This window comes from Hippocampus bargibanti, linkage group LG01, assembly GCF_051943395.1.
Source record: "Hippocampus bargibanti isolate YZ-2025 linkage group LG01, ASM5194339v1, whole genome shotgun sequence".
Classification (NCBI taxonomy): Eukaryota; Metazoa; Chordata; class Actinopteri; order Syngnathiformes; family Syngnathidae; genus Hippocampus; species Hippocampus bargibanti.
In genome coordinates, this window is record NC_142734.1 from 27,962,270 (window position 1) to 27,985,237 (window position 22,968).

General features: G+C 44.2%; 1 protein-coding gene across 3 annotated transcripts; it reads left to right on the forward strand.

Annotated features, from left to right (window-relative positions):
• Positions 1-962: 962 nt before the first annotated feature.
• On the forward strand, positions 963-19,899 carry LOC148903720 (uncharacterized). 3 transcript variants are annotated; one of them, XM_089007561.1, is made up of 12 exons: positions 963-1,788; positions 1,867-2,273; positions 2,830-3,010; positions 4,052-4,345; positions 4,587-4,682; positions 7,696-7,967; positions 10,309-10,446; positions 10,545-10,711; positions 12,330-12,475; positions 14,874-14,951; positions 16,840-16,963; positions 18,534-19,899. In XM_089007561.1, the coding sequence occupies exons 1-12, from the start codon at positions 1,227-1,229 to the stop codon at positions 19,168-19,170; spliced, it is 3,102 nt and encodes a 1,033-aa protein (XP_088863687.1). In that variant the 5' UTR covers positions 963-1,226; the 3' UTR covers positions 19,171-19,899. The 3 variants fall into 3 exon arrangements, with proteins under 3 accessions (XP_088863687.1, XP_088863667.1, XP_088863678.1); XM_089007541.1 differs by having other exon boundaries at positions 963-2,273; XM_089007552.1 differs by having other exon boundaries at positions 963-2,273; positions 14,874-14,906.
• The last annotated feature ends 3,069 nt before the right edge of the window (positions 19,900-22,968 follow it).

Sequence of the window (22,968 nt, forward strand, 5' to 3'; positions counted from 1 at the left end):
CCCCCCCCCCCCCCCCCCCCCCCCCCCCCCCCCCCCCCCCCCCCCCCCCCCCCCCCCCCCCCCCCCCCCCCCCCCCCCCCCCCCCCCCCCCCCCCCCCCCCCCCCCCCCCCCCCCCCCCCCCCCCCCCCCCCCCCCCCCCCCCCCCCCCCCCCCCCCCCCCCCCCCCCCCCCCCCCCCCCCCCCCCCCCCCCCCCCCCCCCCCCCCCCCCCCCCCCCCCCCCCCCCCCCCCCCCCCCCCCCCCCCCCCCCCCCCCCCCCCCCCCCCCCCCCCCCCCCCCCCCCCCCCCCCCCCCCCCCCCCCCCCCCCCCCCCCCCCCCCCCCCCCCCCCCCCCCCCCCCCCCCCCCCCCCCCCCCCCCCCCCCCCCCCCCCCCCCCCCCCCCCCCCCCCCCCCCCCCCCCCCCCCCCCCCCCCCCCCCCCCCCCCCCCCCCCCCCCCCCCCCCCCCCCCCCCCCCCCCCCCCCCCCCCCCCCCCCCCCCCCCCCCCCCCCCCCCCCCCCCCCCCCCCCCCCCCCCCCCCCCCCCCCCCCCCCCCCCCCCCCCCCCCCCCCCCCCCCCCCCCCCCCCCCCCCCCCCCCCCCCCCCCCCCCCCCCCCCCCCCCCCCCCCCCCCCCCCCCCCCCCCCCCCCCCCCCCCCCCCCCCCCCCCCCCCCCCCCCCCCCCCCCCCCCCCCCCCCCCCCCCCCCCCCCCCCCCCCCCCCCCCCCCCCCCCCCCCCCCCCCCCCCCCCCCCCCCCCCCCCCCCCCCCCCCCCCCCCCCCCCCCCCCCCCCCCCCCCCCCCCCCCCCCCCCCCCCCCCCCCCCCCCCCCCCCCCCCCCCCCCCCCCCCCCCCCCCCCCCCCCCCCCCCCCCCCCCCCCCCCCCCCCCCCCCCCCCCCCCCCCCCCCCCCCCCCCCCCCCCCCCCCCCCCCCCCCCCCCCCCCCCCCCCCCCCCCCCCCCCCCCCCCCCCCCCCCCCCCCAATGTTGCCCAAGGTCCAGGGTCAAGACAACCGACCGAATCTATCCAAGTCACAACAGCCCAACGTTGAACTCGGATCAACTTCCGCACCGATCCACGCTGACTCTTTTATTCCGCTTGGTTTAGGCTACCGCAAATTAGGCTACCTTCCATATTCGACGGTAGCCGATGCGTCCGTGCAGCGTTTGTCCATCTGTGGCAAAGGAACCGGCCGCCACACAGTCCTCCTTGATGGTCTGTCTCACAGATCTAAAAAACAAGATAGTCCATGCACAGAAGAGTCCCCGACTGCTTTGTTTCCTCCAGCTACCTTCACAGACGTCAAAAAACGTCCCAAGTCTGTCATGAACAAAACGAAAGCCGAGAAAGCCGGCAAAAGCCACGCCAGACCAAGACACCCGATCCTGAGCACCATCAATGGGCTTCAAACCAGGTCTTGAAAAAAAATTGCAAACCGTTCAATAGTGTTAGCGAGAGCATAGTTGGTGTTGGTGTGCATTTCAAAGACGATGATGAGACTGAAGGGCAGGGGTGCATCCAAGCCACCACGTTCCAGCCGCATTTTCTTTGTCACAGGGGTTCTTCACCTACTCCCACTCTGAGCAAGGAAATCTCAATGGAAGATTCTCCGACTACATCTGCAGAACTCCCAGTCCAGCAGACGACTCATTGTGCTCGTACGTCTCCCCAACAGTTCTCCAAAAACAAGCAAATAGGAGCCCCATCAGGTTCTGACAGCTTGGCAAGATGCGAACATAGTGCTGGTGGACTCGATGAAAGTGATTACGAAGACCAGCTCGATCATAGCCCATCTTCACCCATTGATTCAAGTAAAGAAAGTTCCTTCATCCTTTCCGGTACCACACAATTTCTGAACGGTTCCGGTCTTGGATGTGTCTCTCATTCAGATGGTCCAGTTTTCATCAGGAAGAGAACAAGATGTGGCGATGGACATCTTCACGTGCCGGCTGATGGAGTCGATGGCGACACAGAGTCCTGTGTCTCCATCAACCTAAGGGAACAGAACTCGGCCGATGATGCCCGAAGCGTCGATATTGGCCATCCGCCATATGGATGCGCCATTGCCGATCGCTTAGGTGAAGCTTCTTTACCTGGTCATAATTTCAGGGCCATCTTTATGGTCAGGGACAAAAACAACCCAGACCTCTTGGACGTTCAACTTGGGGAAGCCAAGGATAATCACATCAACAACCCCCTGGAATCTATTTCTCGCTCTTTGGACACTCAACCGAAATATGATACGGAGGAACCTTGTGTTCTACAACCCAACTGCCCTCATCAGGAGCAGTGGAAGGTATGAGCCTGTCTTTTTGAAAATTTATTTACCCCCAAATTGTCGCGCTGCCACTTGCATATTTGGAACTTGAAAGATGAACAAGCAAAACGGTACTTCTGACCTTGACGGTTCATATCGAACATCACTGCTTTACTCAAAAAGTTCAATTTACGGCTTCAAAAATTGAGTTTGGTGCTCACTCACTAGTTTTACAGCACTGGTGTCCGAGTCAAGGCCCGGGGGCCAGATCTGGCCCGTCGCATCATTTTTTTTGGCCCGCAAAAGGAAATCACACTTGTGAAATTCCATGAGAATAGAAATGGATCGTTAATTATTTTCTACCGTATCGTGTTCTTCAGTGCCTATCAAGTTGATTGCAAGCGAACGCTTCCCTTTGGTGATTTTAGACGTGTAAGATGTCTGGGATGAATTCATTGATCGAATGCTTTGTTTGTAAAAACATCTTGCCGGCCTTCAGCCAACTTCACATCATCTGCAGTAGGAGATCTTATTGCGGTTCTCCAGAAACGTACTGTGTGGACCCCTGACGGGTTGATTTATGCTTCCACTTAAGATTCTGACTTCGTCGAAGCTGAAGCAAAATCGGGATGACGCGACGGCGGCGTCAATGGAGCCTGAACCAGCAGACGGCTCGCCGCGTGACGCGGGTGGAGGCGAAGGGGGGTGTTTGGACCTCTGCCAGCAGAGCCGAGGTGGGGGCGGAGGCCCCCCGGTCCACGTCAACACACTGAAAGGTGAGAGAAAGTCCTGAGAGCTGTATAGAAGAATATTAGTGTGTGTGTGTGTGTGTGTGTGTGTGTGTGTGTGTGTGTGTGTGTGTGTGTGTGTGTGTGCGTGCGTGCGTGTGTGTGTGCGTGCATGTGTGTGCGTGTGTATGGAGCGGTTGCGTTCATTTGTGTGCCTGTGCATGTGTGTGCATGTTTGTGTATGGGAGGGTTGCGTGAGTGTGTTTGCGTGTGCGTGCGCGCGTGTGTGCGTGTGTGTGTGTATGTTTGCGTGTGTGTGTGTGTCTATGGGGGGTTGCGTGCCTGTGTGTGTGTGCGTACGTACGTGCGTATGTGTGTGTGTATGTGTGAGTGTGTGTGTGTTGTTGAATGGGTTGAGTGTGTATGTCGGTGGGGAGTTGAGTATGCGTTTGTGTGTGTGTGTTTGTGTGTGCATGCGTGAGTGTGTGATTGAGTGTGTGTGTGTGTGTGTGTGTGTGTGTGTGTGTGTGTGTGTGTGTGTGTGTGTGTGTGTGTGTGTGTGTGTGTGTTGAATGGGTTGGGTGTTCGTGCGTGTGTGTATGAGTGTGTGTGGCTGTGTGTGTGTGTGAATGTGTTTGTGTGTATGTTTGCGTGTGTGTGTGTGTCTATGGGAGGTTGCGTGCCTGTGTGTGTGTGCGTATGTGTATGTGTGAGTGTGTGTGGGTGTGAATGTGTGTGTGTTGTGTGGGTTGTGTGTGTATTGTGGATTTGCCTTTGTGTGCAGTGTGTGTTTACATTTCACAGCAGTGTGTGTTATGTGTGTGTGTGTGTGTGTGTGTGTGCGTGCGTGTGTGTGTGTGTGTGTGTGTGTGCGTGTGCATGTGTGTGTGCGAGTGTGCGAACCAGTGACTTCCACTTCCATTGCGATTTCATCCGTGCGGCTAAGGGTGCGCGCCTGCCCGCCCGGTGGTCCGACGGAAATTTGGTGCATACATTCACTCACTGCGACCACAGACGAGAGGCTGCAGATGAAAAATTGAACCCAACCCGTGACGTCTAGCATGCTGATATTTATTTTTCACCACGCAGATGCACAACCATCAAGCATTTGCGTCACGCCCTTGCCCCACCGTACCAACGACCTGGTCGGCAAGAACAGCTGCTCTCCGGAGAATGGAGAAAGTCACAAAGGAGAAAAGCAAGGGGATTTACTTCACGGCAATGAACCGTCCCCCGCGGTGGGCCGCGGCCATTTGGATCCCGACGTGGCGACAAACAACACCCTTGTTTTTGGCCTGGAGCCGTTTCACCTGAGCAGCTTCAGTGGCCGTTGTGTGAAGCGAAGAAGAACACAAGACGAGACTGAGAACCCGTTCGATGATGGTATGAGCGCTGCTGCGTTCTTCACAACCGACTGTGGATTAATACGTGGCTTGACCCAATTTTGAGTTTTTTTTTACTTCAGTCATTTAAAAAAAGCTCTTAATCACGGTTTCTCGTCATTTCCAATAGTTTCAATGAGGAAATGAGATTTTTAATAATCAGCACGGCCATGCACTCCTGTTGTATTTTATTATAATTTACTTCTTCTTTCTCTAATTGACTTTTCATTTTTGCACAATAGATGTGACGCCGGACAACATGAGCGGGCAAAAAAGTGGCAACCAGCTGAAAGCCCCCTTCACCAAAAAAACCCGTCTACCCGAGGATGACGTTCAAGGTATTCAATCCTCCTTTCTCCCACCCCTTTTACAAACGATAATTCATCCCCTTCAGCAAATGAACTTTACTCAAGTGTACATCCTAAAGGACAACCGACGTCTCCGGACAAGTTGTATCCATAATTTGTAAAATGACTTCAAATGACTTCTACTGAGCGTATTTTACAAAGATTCCACCGCATATAGCTATATTTTACGTTTTAAGACTTGCGCTGAATATTCCGGAAGTCTTGTTTTTGAGTTGGTGACGAGTCCTCACCCTACGTCACTGAAGGAACGCCCCTCAGCGAGAAAGGACATACCTTGCATCACCTCAATGCATTTTGCAATACTTTGTTTGGTCTGAAAACTTCGTGTTGATCAATGTTGATGGCGAAATTAGAAGGAAAACATAAATAACTCAATGGTGAATCCTTATCCTTTAAAACAACCACTGCTATATACAAAGTGGAGTACAGTACTTGGAGCCAAAAGTATTCATACAATAAACAAAGAGAAGAAATAAACACAAAAACAGTCCAACTAAAAAAGAAAATAAAAATTCTAGTCATGCTGAGCCAAAGAACATAAATGACTTTCAAGATGAGTTTGAAACATGCGCAGCGTTTGCATCTCGATAACTCTCATAATGCCCACAAACCAATTTGAAGGGACTCAAATCCGTAAGCTCTGTGTAATCCATTTCAAGATTTGAAAACAAAATAATAAGATCTCTAAAAGAACTCTAAGATGAGCCAATGTGGGGTTGTCAGAGTCAGAGTTCTATGCTCCCTCTTACGCATACCAGTTAAGAGGCAAGCGGCAGCATTGTGGAGCAACTGGAGATGCTTCATGGAGGATCTGCTAACTCCAAAGTAACATGCGTTACAGTCATCCCGCCGGGATATGACGCAACCATGAATGGCTGTTTCTAATTTCCCACCTGATAAAGGAAAGTCTTGACGTTAGCTTTGTTTTCTCGCTAATAGCAGCTAGTAACCTCTCGAAGGATCCCTACGTGTGTGAAATTCCCATCCGTCTCACAAAATGTTGACATTCACAGGCCAAGGAATATTTTCAGGAGACAAGTTAAATGTTCAAGGGAATTCACCCGTGACAGAGCAAACGGCCGGGGGGCAGGAAATGCCTCTGGCCGATTAATAATTCATCTCGGGGAAAACAACCTCAAGGCTGCGTTGACGCGTTTCTGGTTGCTTTTTCCTGCCATCCGTCACCTGCTGGCTTGCGCTCGGCATTCGTGTCTTGTGGGAGGTTGCGGGTTTGTTCGTGAGAAATGCCGTTTTTAGACCATTTTTTTAGCCTGCAGAATTCTGATAATTGTCAATCATTTTTGGGCTAGTTGACGTTACCATTTGTCGCACGAGACCAACAGTCAAATACAAAATAAAAGCACTCGCAAATAGCATTGTGCCGATGTTCACTTGGAACTAAATTGCGGTAAAAATACAACAACCTGAATTGGTGTCACGGTAACTTGCGTCATTTAAAGGACAACCGACGTCTCCGGACAAGTTGTGTCCATAATTTCTAAAATGTCTTCAAATGACTTCTACTGAGCGTATTTTACAAAGATTCCACCACATGCATATAGCTATATTTTACGTTTTAAGACTTGCGGTAAATATTCCGGAAGTCTTGTTTTTGAGTTGGTGACGAGTCCGTACGTTACCTCACTGAAGGAATGCCCCTGACTGAAAAAAGGACACATTGTCGCAGTCCTTCTATCTCGTCAATGCATTTTGCTGTACTTTGGTCTGAAAACGTCGTGTAGGACCAAAAAGAGGCAGAAGAGGGCGACAAAGCTCCATGTAAGGAATTAATCAGCCTGTGGCAACGGGCTGATGAATTCCTCACACGGCTTTGTCGCCATGTTCTGCCTTTTTTGGATGAGACATTTCCCACCCCTGATGCCTCAAAATGACACGGAATAAATTCTTTAATCGATTGCAAACATGTATGCTTTCTTCTTCAGAACTATTTGAATCATATTCATAACTGGATGAGTAACAAGAAAGCATATTCTCCGAATCCGAAGCCATTGTTTTGATTCTCGATCAAGGCAAGACGTCTTGCCGTGACACCGCGAACATGGGGGCGGGACCTTCTGAAACTGGCCACTTCCGGTTTCAAATTGAAGTACTTTTTAGACACTTTAAGTCATTTTTATTGGTGTTTTGCATTTGACTAAAAATATCATACTGCGTGTTTTGGGTATTTTAGATGCTATAAAACGTTTTTCTGATGTCAGTTAGGAAACAAAAAAGTGACGTCGGTTGTCCTTTAACAGGCCATGCCCATTGAAGGCACATGTGAATACACATATTTTACAGGACGTGAGACTTTGTTTTGCAGTAATCCCCCGCTGTAACACGATTCATCTTTCACGGCTTCATTGTTCACTGATTTTTCTTTTTGTTTTGTTTTTTGCGTCGCTCTTTTTGATTAATTATTTATAATTGTTTTTTTTTCAAACAGTGCTTTGTGTTCTGCATCCTGATTGGCTAAGGGACTGCTGACGAATGTCAACAATCTCGGCGCCTCACAACACTGTACAGTTTGCCAAATATTCTCCATGACAAAACACAGCAACAAACATGACAACATGACAAAACAAAGTTTCATTGAACATAGCATTGGATATGTTAAAATGTATTTAAAAAAAAACATTTTAATTACAATATGACCTGAGATAATATTTTAAGCTGTTCTGCTTGAATACATGCAAAATTTATTTTAAGAAAATAATAAAAATATATGAATAAATAAATGGATACTAACTAACTAATTAACTAACTAACTAACTAACTAACTCACTCACTAACTAAATAAATAAATACATAAATAAATAAATGCACTTTCCCATGTGGGACTATTAAAGGTTTAGTTGTTATTATTCTTACACTCAGTAGGAGAAATGTGTCATGTTTCTGCTGACTTTTTATTCTGTCACTCTGATGGATATGAACTTGCGTGTACATTTATACCCCCCCCCCCCTCCCCCCCGCCCATCAGTCCACATGGCCTCATCCACGGGCTCACCGGACGCCCTGAGACAGATGGGCAGTTCTAACCTCTGGCAGTCCTCCCACGTCGCCGCTTCCTGCCTCGGGGAGAAGCGTCAAAAGTTGAAGGAGAACCGCGGAGTCTCGTCACTCCTTCCCTTCCCATGTGACGATGACCCGGATAAGCCCGCGGGGAAACATCTGTGCAAGACCAAGCACACGAGTGACGCAGCGGAGGAGGCAGATGAGGAAAGCGGTGATAGTGAGGGCGGGATTCCACGGGTGAGTAGTGAAAGAGGAAGGTTCAACTTCTTCACAATGGTGACTTTAAGACGATCTTGTGGAGGGATTGCGGTGAAAAAAAAACATTTTGCTTTTGTTTTATTAGACAAACATAATGCATAGTTGAATCGCCATCAACAGGCTCACAGAAATCAATTCATCACGCCGTTAATTCATTAATCACACTTTCAATTAATTAACTAATTCATTTGATCATGTGCTCATTCACTGCCAGATGATGTGCAAAAATGTGTCCACTCCAGTGCCAGGGTTTTTGTCATTTTCACTCAAATTGCAGATGCCATAGAATATTGTGTGTTAGGACTACATCAACATTCAATGGAGTGTAAGAAACCTTAGACTCTTTTCTTTCAGAAAAAAATAGTTAATTACGATATATATGTGTCTGGAGCTATCTGAGCATGAAATGGGGCAGCAAAAGGCAAATGCTGCCCCCTCGTGGTAAGGAAAAACATTGCCAGAGGTCTGACCAGCGATTTATCGACACTCCTGCGCCAAAAAAAATCAAAACCTGAACAAATTCGGGAATGGTGCTCCACGTCATGCATTTCAAATCTCGAAGTCCTTGAATGTCGCAGCGCAGTCCTTGAATGTCTGGCTACGTGTGTTGCTGCATCGCTTGTGTTCAACTGTTGTGGAAAAGCTTATTCCGGGCGTGATTCTGATGCTAAATTCATTAGCATATTGGAGTGGGCGTGGAAACAAATCGCTTGAAGCAAGCTATCCCGCAACCCTGTGTGTGTGTGTGTGTGTGTGTGTGTGTGTGTGTGTGTGTGTGTGTGTGTGTGTGTGTGTGTGTGTGTGTGTGTGTGTGTGTGTGTGTGTGTGTGTGTGTGTGTGTGTTTGTGTATGCAGCTGTGGAAGACATTTCCTCTCGAAGAGTGAAAACGCACACACACACACATTTTTTTTTCATCACTCGGCACTCAGTCATTGCTGGGTAGCAACACCGACACACATATGCACCCCTCCAGGGCAAAGTTTGTATCTTGTCTGCCGATGCGCGATGGCGAACAGCCCCTGCACACGCGTGTCTTGCGCACACGCACGCACATACCGCGCAGCAGAAGCAATTGGTGTCGGCGGCTCTGTGATGTTGATTTTCATCAACAGGCAGAACATGTGGAATGTGACAACGCTTTCACCACATTTTGCTTCACAAAATCCGTTTAGCTTACCGCTAACAAGCAATGCAAAACGTATTCTGTTGCGGTGTTTTAACCATTCGTATAGTTAATATTTGGATAATAACTAAGAATTAAAAAAAGTTTTAATATTCATAATGGCCTTTGTTCAGCATTTTCGCTAATATCAAGGCTTTGGTAATGGTTTTAGTTTGACTCTACGGCTGAAGTCATATGGGGCAAGGTGGCGTGCAAAAGCGTGTGGTTGTGAGAGGATGAAGTTCAATGTTTGTGAAAAGTCTGTGTATTAGTGCAATATTGTACAGTGAGACCTCATCTTACGAACTTAATTGGTTCCCAGACAGAGTGTGTAAGGCGAAAAGTGTGTATCTAAAAAAAAATTCCCATAGGAAACCATTAAAATGGGAATAATCCGTTCCCGGGTTTCCATAAAATATACTTTTCAACTAAATAAGCCTTAAAACTACACACGGCATACCTTATTCTATGTATAATAAAGGTGCTATTGTATTGTAATGATAGAAATATACTGCATTGTATCATAAAGTCACTTTATTTACATTTGTGATGGTCATTTATTGCTTGATGGAATGGCGTTGGAGGTCAAAGGGAATTGCTGTTTGGAAAGAGAGGCACATTACATGAGGACTGTAATTAAAGAAATAAACTGTGCAGTAAAATAAAGTTGTATTTACCTTTTTGATGGTCGTTGATGGCTTATGGAAGGAGAGTCACCTTCCATAAGGACTGTTGGTAACTTAACCTCTGGTGCTGTTCGGTCGTGTGCTTCCGCCGAAGATCACTCCGCCAGCCGTGGTGGGTTTGTATTATGAAAATAGTGCTTATTATAAGGTTTAATTTTTATAAATTTGATGTTTGTAAGATGAAAAGTTTGTAAGATAAGGTGTTTGTAAGTTGAGGTCTCACTGTACTCGCATCAAACTCTTATTTTGCAATTAAAGTGCCATTTGCGTATTTTTTATGTCATTAGTTTTAGCTTTAAAAGGTTGCTTTATACAGATTTTACCATACATTATTATGTTTAGCTACAAAAAAAAACAATAATTCATCTGTTGCCAAACCTCACCCTTAATTTATGAATATTACTAGATTTATAAAACAGGTATGTATTAAATATTACACAAAAATGTTCACTTTGTTTTGGTGTCTTGCAGGTTTCATCCGACTCACGCTCGCTATCTCCGCCGCCAAAATTTCCTGTCAAACGTGAGCCCCCACAATCGGACCGTTTAATTGGGAAGAAACCTGCAGGAAAGACACCGCTGCAGCATGCCGCCCGGTCGGGACACCAAGTAACTAACTATCGTACTTGTATATTCCTGATCACTTAAAAATCGGCGACCTAGCGGAAACACGAAACCTCAACCGTATTTGTCTTGCCTGTGGCCAGGAAGAGATGTTCTACTGTCTGCGGCGGAGGCTCTGCAATTTCAACTGCAGAGATGGTGGTGGCTATTGTGCCCTGCACGAGGCCTGCGCGCAAGGCCGGCTCACCATTGTGCGCCAGCTAGTGGAGCATGGAGCGGATGTCAACTGCAGCGCTCAAGACGGCACCAGGTAAAAATACAATTCATATCGATTTATATAGCGCTTTAACAACAGCTGAAGCTGTAACAAAGCACTTAAAATGGACAGCTATCATATACAGGAAATAAAACTTACACAAACATGGAAAGCACAAGTAAAGTCTCACTAAAGGGTCTGGAGCAGGGGTGCTCAATACGTCGATCACAATCGACCAGTCAATCTCCAAGGAACTACTGTTCTCCAAGAAAAACGTTTTATAGCATCTAAAATACCCAAAACACGCAGGCTGACATTTTTAGTCAAATGCAAAACACCAATAAAAATGACTTAGTGTCCCAAAACTACTTCAAAATGACCTCGGAAATGCAGTTTCAAAGGTCCCGCCCCCTTGTTCGTGACGTCACGCCAGCACGTCTTGCCTTTGTCTCGAATCAAAACAATGGCTTCAGATTCGGAGAAGATGCTTTCTTGTCACTCATCCAGTTATGAATATCATTCAAATAGTTCTGAAGAGGAAAGCATAAATGTTTGCAATCAATTAAAGAAGTCCTTCCGTATCAATTCGAGCCGTCAGGACTGCAATGTAGCACACCAGAAAATGCACAAGTTGGCCAAGCTCCGTTGGAAATAAGCTGATTTATCTGCTAGGAATGTGTGCCAACTAGTATCAAATAGTAGTCTTGGTGCAACACACGATTTACCATCGCATTATTTATGTGTTTTCCTTATAATTTTGCCATCAACACGAAGTTTTCAGACCAAACAAAGTACCCAAAATGCATTGTGTGTCGCTTTCTCGGTCAGTGGCGTTTTTGATGCGACGTCATCGTCACCAACTCAAAAACAAGACTTCCTGAATATTCAGCGCGAGTCTTAAAACGTAAAATATAGCCATATGCGCTGGAATCTTTGTAGAATACCCTCAGTAGAAGTCAATTGAAATGATTTTACAATTATGGACACAACTTGTCGGTTGTCCTTTAAATATAATGGGTAGATCATTTTGACTTGTTCATTTCAAAAGTATAGGTCCCATGCTGAAAAAGTATAAGCACCCCTGGTCTAGAGCAGTGGTCCCTAACCCCTGGTCTGCGGATCAATAAATCCCGGGCCGCGGACCGGTAGATAAGAATGATTTATTTCTGTTTTATTTATGAAATGATTCGAGCGGTCTTTTATTTGGAAACGTCTTTTATTTTGAAATGAACGGTTTTTCCTCTTTGTTACGTCTCCCCATTTAGCGACAATATTTAACCTAGCTAGCAAAAGTTCCATATGAGTACACAGTGAATTCACATTTGTTATTTAATTAACTAATTAATTACATACATATATAACTAGATGAACAAATTAACAAATAAATACACAAGTAATTAAATAAATAAATTGATACATAACTGGAAAAATAAATATATAAAAAATAGACACATAATGAAATACACAAATACCTAATAAATGATGGATGGATGGATGGACAGTAGATTTTGAATTTGAAATTGAAATTGAGCTGCAGCATTTTTCCCAAGACCACGCAGCAGTGAAATACAGAGATGAGTAGTGTTCAGCTATGAGCAATTTAGGATGCAAAATGTCCTTGTCCTTTCTGGTTGTTTCATGACAAGCCGCATCCTCTTGTGTCTGCGGTCAGGCCTCTACATGACGCGATTGAGAACAACCACGTGGAAGTGGTACGTTTCCTGCTGGCCTGTGGCGCCGACCCCACCTTAACCTCTTACTCCGGAAGAGGACCAATCGACATGACCGGCAGGGTTGCCATGGAAACCTTCTTAGAAGGTAAGACAAGAATGTCACTGTGTTGTTGTCCAAGTCTGAGTTCATTCGCGTTTGTCAGGGTTTGTTCAGCTAAAACAAACGATTGTGATGACGCTTGGATTGTGAAGGTCATTGTCGGAATCCCATTGTGCGCCAAGCAAATGTAAGGGACTGAAGATCCGCCCAATTTTCCAAAATGGCTATTTTCTTTCTTTTTCTAAAATGGCAATTTTCTAAATAAAAAAAAAAAAAAATCAGAACTGCCGATTTTCTAAATTTAGAAAAATATGTAAAATGGCAATGTTCTAATTTCTTTAAAATGGCGACAAAAGATCAACGATAGACACTCCCCACCTTACGAACGAGCGGTCGTTCGTCAGGTGAATTTGGTCGTAAGTTGCTTGAGTGCTATATTTTGTATGGAATGTAAACAAATAAAGAACAATTACATCTGGTTTACAGTTTCAAAAAGTTTATATAAATATAATTAAAAAGTTCATTAAAGTGATAAAATGAAAATAAAAATACAATTATAAAATGCACATTTTCAAAGTAAAAAAATCTAAACTGCCAATTGGAACAAAATGGAAAATGGTGATTTTCTAAATTAAAAAAATATATAAAATAAACATTTATTTGTTTTTATTTTCTAAAATGGCGACCATCAACAATAAAAATGTGATTTTCAAAATTAAAATAATAAATTATAAAATTGCAATTTTCAATTTTGTTTTAATTTTCTAATATGGTGACAGTCAAAAAAAAGACCAAAATACTTCTGTTCTACTGTTACAAAAAAGTGAAGTGAATATTCAATTTCAATTTTCAATGTCCATTCAATTTTGATGCGCATCTTTAAAATGAACCAAAAATCATGCTTAAAGGACAACCGACACCACTTTTTTGTTTCCTAACGGACATCAGAAAAAACGTTTTATAGCATCTAAAATACCCAAAACACGCAGGATGATATTTTTAGTCAAATGCAAAACACCAATAAAAATGACTTAAAGTGTCCAAGAACTACAGTAAAGTCTCGTTATATCGATATCGGATATATCAATAGTCCCGGTTATATCGATACTATTTCTATGCACGCATGGAGAAAATTACATGCAAACAGGGTCGGATATATCGATAGTCCCGGTTATATCGATATTTTTTCGGACTCCCTTGAATATCGATATAACGAGACTTTACTGTACTTCAAATTGAACCCGGAAGTGGCCAGTTTCAGAAGGTCCCACCCCCTTGTTCGTGATGTCACGCCAAGACGTCTTGCCTTGCTCGAGAATCAAAACAATGGCTTCACATTCTGAGAAAATGCTTTCTGGTTCCTCATCCAGTTATGATTCAAATAGTTCTGAAGCGGAAAGCATCAATGTTTGCAATCGATTAAAGAATTTATTCCATGTCATTTTGAGGCATCTGGACAGAAATGTAGCACCCAGAAAATGCAGAAAATGCAAAGCTCCGTTGGAAAAGGGCGATTTGTCTCCTGGGAATTTGTGTCAGCGAATATCAAATAGTTGTCTTAGTGCAACACACAACGATTCACCATTGCATTATTTGTGTTTTCCTTCTAATTTCCCCATCAACACGAAGTTTTCAGACCAAACAAAGTACCGCAAAATGCATTGTGTGTCCTTTCTCGGTCAGGGGCGTTCCTTCCGTGACGTGTCGGGAGGACTCGTCACCAACTCAAAAACAAGACTTCCTGAATATTCAGCGCCAGTCTTATAACGTAAAATCTAGCGATGTGCGGTGGAATCTTTGTAAAATACGCTCAGTAGAAGTCATCTGAAGCAATTTTACAAATTATGGACACAAGTTGTCCGGAGGCGTCGGTTGTCCTTTAAGATAGCTTAAATAAAGAAAGTAAAAAAGCAAATGTCAAACACAGAATGGCTCGCTGAAATGTATTTCAATTAATTGCTGTTATACGTAAAGAACCGCCAAGTTTTCCCCCTCCTACATTTTTAATACACCAAATCTGACCCCCTTTGCAAAAAGTTTAGACACCCCTGTCCTACACCCAAATTGACTATCGTACAGGAGTCAACAAACGCATATAAGCATCAGTCGGACATGCTGGCGAGAACAAGAAAAAGTGCTGCAGCGTGCGAGCGTCCGTCCGTCCACTCGCCTGATTACAATTCAGCGCCTGTGTTTGTTCTCTCCCCCCAGAGGCTCTTAATGAGGCTTGGCTGCTGAATCTCAGCTTACCGCCGCGCAAACACGCACACACACACACACACACACTATCTTCTCCTAGCGATTTCCTTCCCCACCACCAACCCACCCCATCCCCATCCAAACACGCCCATCTCTCAGTGTTAGTGCGGCTCCTTTTTGTTGTCTTTCCGGCGCTGTCGTCTTCGGGTCGCTAATGGATTTGTCTGCCTCGCTCTCTCTGCAGAATATCTCGCTGATCTCCGGGGAAGGCCGGAAGGTGATTCTGGAATCTGCTGGGATTTTTATGGCAGTTCCGTGTGCGGTTCGTTTCACACAATCACACCAAATTGCATGAAAGGGGGGTTAGCGCCATGAACGAAAACGCTTGGATGCGTGAGATTGTGAGGTCGAGTGACATTGAGAAATTTTAAGTGGAAGTCAAAGTTAAACGAGCTCTGGAGCCTATTTCAGCTGTTTTCGGGCACTAGGCGGGGAACACCCTGAACCGGTTGCCAGCCAATCACAAAGCACACAGAGATGAACAAATATTCTCACTCCCAATCACACCTCAGGACAATTTGGAGTGCTCAGTCTGCGTGCCATGCATGTTTTTGGTATGTGGGAGGAACCTGGAGAAAACCCACACGGGCCCAAGGAGAACATGCAAACTCCACAGCTGGAATTGAACCAACAACCTCTGCACTGAAAGGTTGTTGGTCCTAATCATAAAAACAAAATTGTGTTTTTAAATAAAGAAAAATCACATTATGTTTTAAAGGACAACCGAACTCTCCGGACAAGTTGTGTCCATAATTTGTAAAATGGCTTGAAATGACTTCTACTGAGCGTCCTTCCATCACGTCAATACTAGAAAGAGCCAGAAGAGGGCGTCCAAGCTCCATGGAAGGAATTTATCAGCCTGTGGAAAAGTTTTTGCAGATTTTGGACACTAAGTCATTTTTATTGGTGTTTTGCATTTGAATAAAAATATCATACTGCGTGTTTTGGGTATTTTAGATGCTATAAAACGTTTTTCTGATGTCAGTTAGGAAACAAAAAAAGTGACGTCGGTTATCCTTTAAAGCTATCCATATAAAAACATTAAAACTGAGAAGACTTTTCTGAAAAGTTGAATTAAACGCAGTGATACCTCAGCTTCCGAACGCTTTAGCTCACGAACCTTTCGCCTCACGAACGTTAATCTTGGCATACGAACTATTTTTCGGGAAACACTCGGAGCGCCACAATGAGTGATGTGACATTCGTGAACGAGCCGGTTCTTGGAGCTGGATCTCTGAAGTGAACGAAGAGAGACGCTCCTAACAAGGAGCTGGAAATGGCAGCCGACTTTTTTTTGTCCTCTATTCCTCGCCCCCAGTCTTCGGTTGAAGCCGGACGTGATTGGTCAAGATCCATGGGAGAGGAGGGAGGGGACACACGCAGCAGTGAGGAGGAGGAGGGGTTAGAGTGCTCACAGCGTGCTTGTTGCACGCTGTGAGCACATGAAACAGGAAAGGCAGATGACAGATGTGGAAATGTGAAAAGGTGAGAAAATGAATAGAAAACACAGTGACATTTGAACTCGTTTCAACTTTATTGATAGTTCAAAGAGACTGCAGGATTAAAATATCCCATCAATCAGGATCCATAAATAACCCGCACAAACCTGTGTGTTTGCCTGCATCTGTTCCAATATCACAACTTCCAAGATGTACAACCCAGAGCTCCTTGGGACACCTTATACAAAACCTCTCAACCCATCTAAACAGACCACACAATTGATGAACAACTAGGTAAAATTATCGCAGAGAAAGCACGGCAACTTCACTCGGATATCGCCAAAAGGCAAACCGGAAGTTCGTTATCCATTGATCTACCAATACCATAGCACATTATTATACATAAAATAAGGTATATTTTGTGTAGTTTTAAGGCTTATCTAGTAGAAAATTATGCTTTATAGGGACCTGGGAATGGATTCTTCTCATTTTAATAGTTTCCTATGGGATATTAATGTTTGGAATACACACTTTTCGCTTTACACACATACTTTCTGGGAACCAATTAAGTTCGTAAGCCAAGGTATCACTTTATGGCCAATGTGTTTCGCGTTCTTTTACACACACACACACCTGTGACTGATAGAACAAAATGTTGTGATCCTGACAATTTTTTTTTCTCTTTGTTGGTGATTCCTGCGGATTTCCTAGAGCCGTACACCGAGGGGGGAGTTTACAACATCCTGGCCCATCCACCAGGGCCTGAAGAGGAGGAAGAGGAAGACACAGAGCGGCGCCTTGGAAGGGAGGAGTTTGAATTTGATTCGTCAACGGGGTAAGTGTTACTGTCTGACGACCACATTTTTCATTAAAAAAATAACAAAATGGTCATAATAATAGTAACACGGCCACATCATTGGCTGCGGATAATCACATGACATTACTTGGCCAGTGCTGCGGGAAGTTCAGTTTCACTCAGTGATTGTTGATAGAATGTCGTCTAATTAAATTAAAATTAAAAATTGGTCTACTTATCTCGTGAAATGTTATTTATCTTTTTCAGTTTTATAATACATGCACTTTTTTCATAACTTGAATTTATATTATATTTTTTCCATTAAAAATTGATATTTAAAATGTATATTTATCTATATATTTTTTAAAGAAAAAAAAATATATTTTTTTTAATTTTATATATATATATATATATATATATATATATATATATATATATATATATATATATATATATATATATATATATATATATATACAGTGATACCTCAGCTTACGAATGTAATTGGTGTAAACGTGTGTGTAAGGCGTAAAGTTCGTCTGCCAAACATTTATTTCCTATAAAAAACCATTAAAAATGAGAATAATCAGTTCCCAGGTCCCCATAAAACATACATTTCGACTAAATAAGCCTTAAAACTACACAAAACATACCTTATTTCATATATAATAAATGTGGTATTTTATTGTCATTGTAAAACCTGTACTATGTAATAAAGTCATTTTATTTAACTTTGTGATGGTAGGTGTCAATGAATGGTAGCAATGGTCGATTTAGCGTAATGGTATTGGGACAGCTAAGTCACACAAACGCACACCTCGTTCGTGTTTTTCAATGATTTCCTTCTTATGCTTGACCATAATTTTCTTTTGTGTCCTCTTCGGTTTAACACTAGCCTGTGGTGGGGTCTTTTTCGGTCCCATAATAGCAAAAGTACTCCACTCGATAACAAACCACGGGGTGACGAAAACTAGTCCGCCATCCACCGTGATCTCCTTCTTCTGCTTGATCGTAACTTTCTTTAATGTTTTCTTAGGCTTAACACCAGCCTGTAGTGGGGTCTTTTTCGGTCCTATAATAGCAAAAGTACTCCACTCGATAACAAACCACGTCTGCACTCACCTTGGCCGGTGCACACCCCCCCTCCGGTGCCATCACACGGTCGATTGCTGTGCGACAGTGAGGTACTGGCTGGCCAAAATTGGGCTGCGAGGGTGTCGCGCTGCCTTGCGTAGAATTTAAAAAAAAAGGGTCTGGCAGTTGTGGTCGTATGTCGCACCGTCGTATATACAGTAAAGTCTCGTTATATCGATATTCAAGGGAGTCCGAAAAAATATCGATATAACCGGGACTATCGATATATCCGACCCTGTTTGCATGTAATTTTCTCCGTGCGTGCATAGAAATAGTATCGATATAACCGGGACTATCGATATATCCGATATCGATATAACGAGACTTTACTGTATATGTAAAACATTTAAATTCCCCCATTGTGGGACTATTAAAGGCTTTCTGATTCTGATTTGTTTCACATTAAAAAATACAAACAAAAGACAGACAGATCCATAGATGCATAGATTTTTAAACACATGGGCCCCTCTTTCAGATCAGATGCCAAGGATTGGCTGCAGTTGGCGAAGGCTACGCCCAAAATCTCCACCATGCTCAGCTCCTCCCTCGAATTTGTGAACAATCGGGAGCCGCCAGCTCCAACAACACCACCACTAGCACCATCATCATCGCCAGATATCTCAGTTCTACCAGCACATGCAACCGCAGGCGGAGCTTCGCAAAGTCAAAACCAGCATCGCGCTCCAGTCACCTCACCGGAAAGTTCAACAACGGTCTCCGTTGAGTGTGAAGTGCAGCACTCGCAAAATAAAGTCGCGGTACGTACACACGGCGGTACCAAGGATCGCAAATGTGGTGAAAATATGGATGCGCAAACAAGGAAACACAATTCTCAGAATGAGGACAGCAAAGATGTTCCCGAAGTCGTTGACAAAGCTTTTCAGAGATTCATTGAGCAGAAGAGTGGAAGCGTACGTGACCCCAGCGGGCAGACTGTGAAAATGGACGCCGCGTGGCGAAGACACTTGGCTAACGTCAGAGTTCACATCAGGGATTTGGGGATAAATTTTGCTGGAGGCCGGACCCCAAGCAATGTGCTGGATTACAGGAAGGTTATTGACAAGGTCACTGAGAGCAAAACAACTCGACTCAAAAATCAAACGAGGAGATGAGGAGTTAAGAAATGATCTGTGACATTTGAATGACATTTTTTGTGAAGGTAAACATTCTTTTTCGGACCTTGGCGTGAACAAAACGGTCTTCATCCAAACATCAACCAAACGTGCCGTCCATTTTCTATTGTGTTGTATCTTCATTTGGGTCACTTGTGAGCTGACTTTGGGTGAGAAACGCATTCGACTGATTGCCAGCCAATCATGGGCCGAGCGTGCAACCAACCCATACTAGGTGCTTATAGTGTACATCGTGTGTACGGTAAATATTAGAGTGGAAAATATTTTTTACCCTCTTTAAAAGCGATCGGTTCAGTTTCATGCCATTTCAGTGGTCGATTTGTTCCAATTTGAGAATGTCGTTCGCTATATTTGTATGTGGTTTTGTATTCTGCTCACAGTTGACTTTTTTTGCAGTTTTCCCCAACTTCATGCCTCATCAAATAAACACAAAGGAGTAGAAAAGAAAATCGTTTACATCTGACTTTCTAAAACAGGCTTGTGTGCCAATCATTTGGCACCTGTATACATAAAGAAAATTTATCTCTAGTGCTACAAATTACCCAGCTAACCCAAATAATATTTCATGTTGTTTTAAAGTGTACAATGTTCAAGTCGATGAGGAGCCAAGTGTGGTACAGTTTGCTTGTGTAGCTAGATGGACCGATAATATACAAAGCAAGCTGGGAAGCAAGCTAGCTAGCTGGTTTTGTATCTAGCTCACTTGTAGATGTTCTATCTATCTATCTATCTATCTATCTATCTATCTATCTATCTATCTATCTATCTATCTATCTATCTATCTATCTATCTATCTATCTATCTATCTATCTATCTATCTATCTATCTATCTATCTATCTATCTATCTATCTATCTATCTATCTATCTATCTATCTATCTATCTATCTATCTATCTATCTATCTATCTATCTATCTATCTATCTATCTATCTATCTATCTATCTATCTATCTATCTATCTATCTATCTATCTATCTATCTATCTATCTATCCATCCATCCATCCATCCATCCAGATAAGTAGCTCACTAGATACGTAGATTGAGCATAGTGTAACTCTAAAATATTTTTTGAAGTTAATGTTAACCATGGCATCTCCATCTGTGCGTTAACATGAATGTCGCGTGACCGCTTGTTTGGACTCTTCAACTGTTTTCTTGTTTAGAGAGACGGATCAATCGATACAAAGCCAGCTAGCTAGCTGAATTTGTATCTAGCTAGATAGTTTGCTGGCTAGTAGGCTTTGTGTCTTGCTAGCTAGTTTGCTAGCTAGTTGGCTTTGTATCTAGCTAGCTTACTACCTGTTTAGCTAGCTTGCTATCTATATAAGTAGATATAACAAGTTAATGTTGACCAATGGGTATCACCATCTGTGCGTTAACATGGCCGCTTGCTTGGGCTTTTGAACTGCTTGTTTGCTAGATGGATCAATAGATACAAAGCCAGCAAGCTAACATGCTCGATGGCTGAATTTTTATCGAGCTAGCTAGTTTGCTAGCGCGTTGGCTTTGTATCTAGCTGCTTAGTTCTCTAGCTAGTTGGCTTTGTATCTAGCTAGTTTGCTACCTATTTAGCTACCTTGCTAACTCGACAAGTTGATAATAATAATATTAATAATACATTTCATTTATAAGCACCTTTCAAAACTCAAGGATCTGTGCGTTAACGTGAATGTCGCATGACTGCTTGCTTTGGGCTCTTAAATGTCATCTTAGCTCTTAGCACAATGGGGTGTCAACAAAACAAGCAATGAGTGATGTATTTATATATTTTTAGATCATTTTATTTTTGAAGGGGTAGTGAAGGTGTGTGAAACGAGCAAGAAACACACATGGTGAAGGAAAGCCAGACGGTTTCAAGCTTCCCTTTTTTTACTTCCACACAAACAATCTCACACATGCATTGTCGCACACATTCCACCAAGACAAGGTCACTCTCACACACACACACACACACACACCTTCATGCTTCACGGGCAAAGCTTTTAACGTGACTTTCTCTTTTCCTCTCAGGCATTTGCTCTCTCGCTCACTCTTATCTGACTCGCTCGCTCCTTCATGAGGAAAATTAGGAAATCAATTAGGCCCTCCTCCCTTCCTCATTTCCTCCCCCGACTTCCTCCTCTTCCGTCACACGCCGTAGTGGTGGCGGTGGGTGTTGTGGAACAGACGTGACATCACAGTGGTTTTTTTCCTTCATCTGCCGCAATGGCAAACTACCTAAAATTCTGAAGATTCTGATGGAGGATTATAATCGAGTGAATCCTTTTAAAGGACAACCGACGTCACTTTTTTGTTTCTTAACTGACATCAGAAAAACGTTTTATAGCATCTAAAATACCCAAAACACGCAGTCTGATATTTTTATTCAAATGCAAAACACCAATAAAAATGACTTAAAGTGTCCAAAATCTGCAAAAAATTGAGCTGCGAATTGGGCATTTTCAAAAAGTCCTGCCCCCCGTTCGTGATGTCACGCCAAGACGTCTTGCATTGCTGGAGAATCCAAACAATGGCTTCAGATTCGGAGAATATGCTTTCTTGTTACGCATCCAGTTATGAATATGATTCAAATAGTTCTGAAGAGCAAAGCATACATGTTTGCAATCGATTAAAGAATTCATTCCGTGCCATTTTGAGGCAACATTGGGGGGAAATGTCTCACCCAAAAAGAGGCAGAAAATGGGGACCTCCTGTGGCCACCTCTGTTTCCACAGGCTTTTAAATTCCTTATATGGAGCTTGGACGCCCTCTTCTGGCGGCTTTTGGGTGCAACACGGTTTTCAGACCAAACATGTACAGCAAAATACATTGACGTGATGGAAGGACTGCTACAATGTGTCTTTTTTTCGGTTAGGGGCGTTCCTTTAGTGACGTCACGTACGGACTCGTCACCAACTCAAAAACAAGACTTCCTGAATATTCAGAGTGAGTCTTAAAACGTAAAATATAGCTATATGCGGTGGAATCTTATTAAAATACGCTCAGTAGAAGTCATTTGAAGCCATTTTACAAATTATGGACACAACTTGTCCGGAGACTTCGGTTGTCCTTTAATGCATTTGTTTAAAATAAAGGCCTGTGTTGTTTTTTACTCTGGTTTCCTCCCACATAAACAAAAGCACGCATGGCAGGTCATTGGAACATTCTAAATTATCCCGAGATGTGAGTGTGACTGTGAATGGTTGTTCATTTTTAGGTGGTTTACGATTGGAGAGCAACTGGTTCAGGGTGTCCCTGTCTATTCCACAAAGACAGCTGGAATAGGCTCCAGCACCCCACGTGACCCTTGTAAGGATAAAGCGACTTGGAAAATGGAAGGAAGGATGTTTGAAATGATAATAAACATGTGACATATTTTGATGGTTTTAATACTCATTGGATGGAAAGTAAATTCTCAGAACAAAATAGTTTGGCTTTATTATTATATAACTTTGTTTTTTTTTTTTATCATTCACAATTCTACTTTTTTTGCCCTTCGCATTGTGGCCTGAATCGACCTCTATAGAATTTCTTTTGGGGACACATGATTTGATTTCATTTACGCGAGCAGTTTTACCAATTTTTAACTTGCTAGAAAATTCTAAGCACGTGTGTTTGGTTTGCATGCACACACACTCACACCCACATGCAATCTAATTCCTTGTGTGTGTGTGTGTGTGTGTGTGTGTGTGTGTGTGTGTGTGTGTGTGTGTGTGTGTGTGTGTGTGTGTGTGTGTGTGTGTGTGTGTGTGTGTGTGTGTGTGTATTCGTGTAGCACATTATTTAAATTGGCCGGGG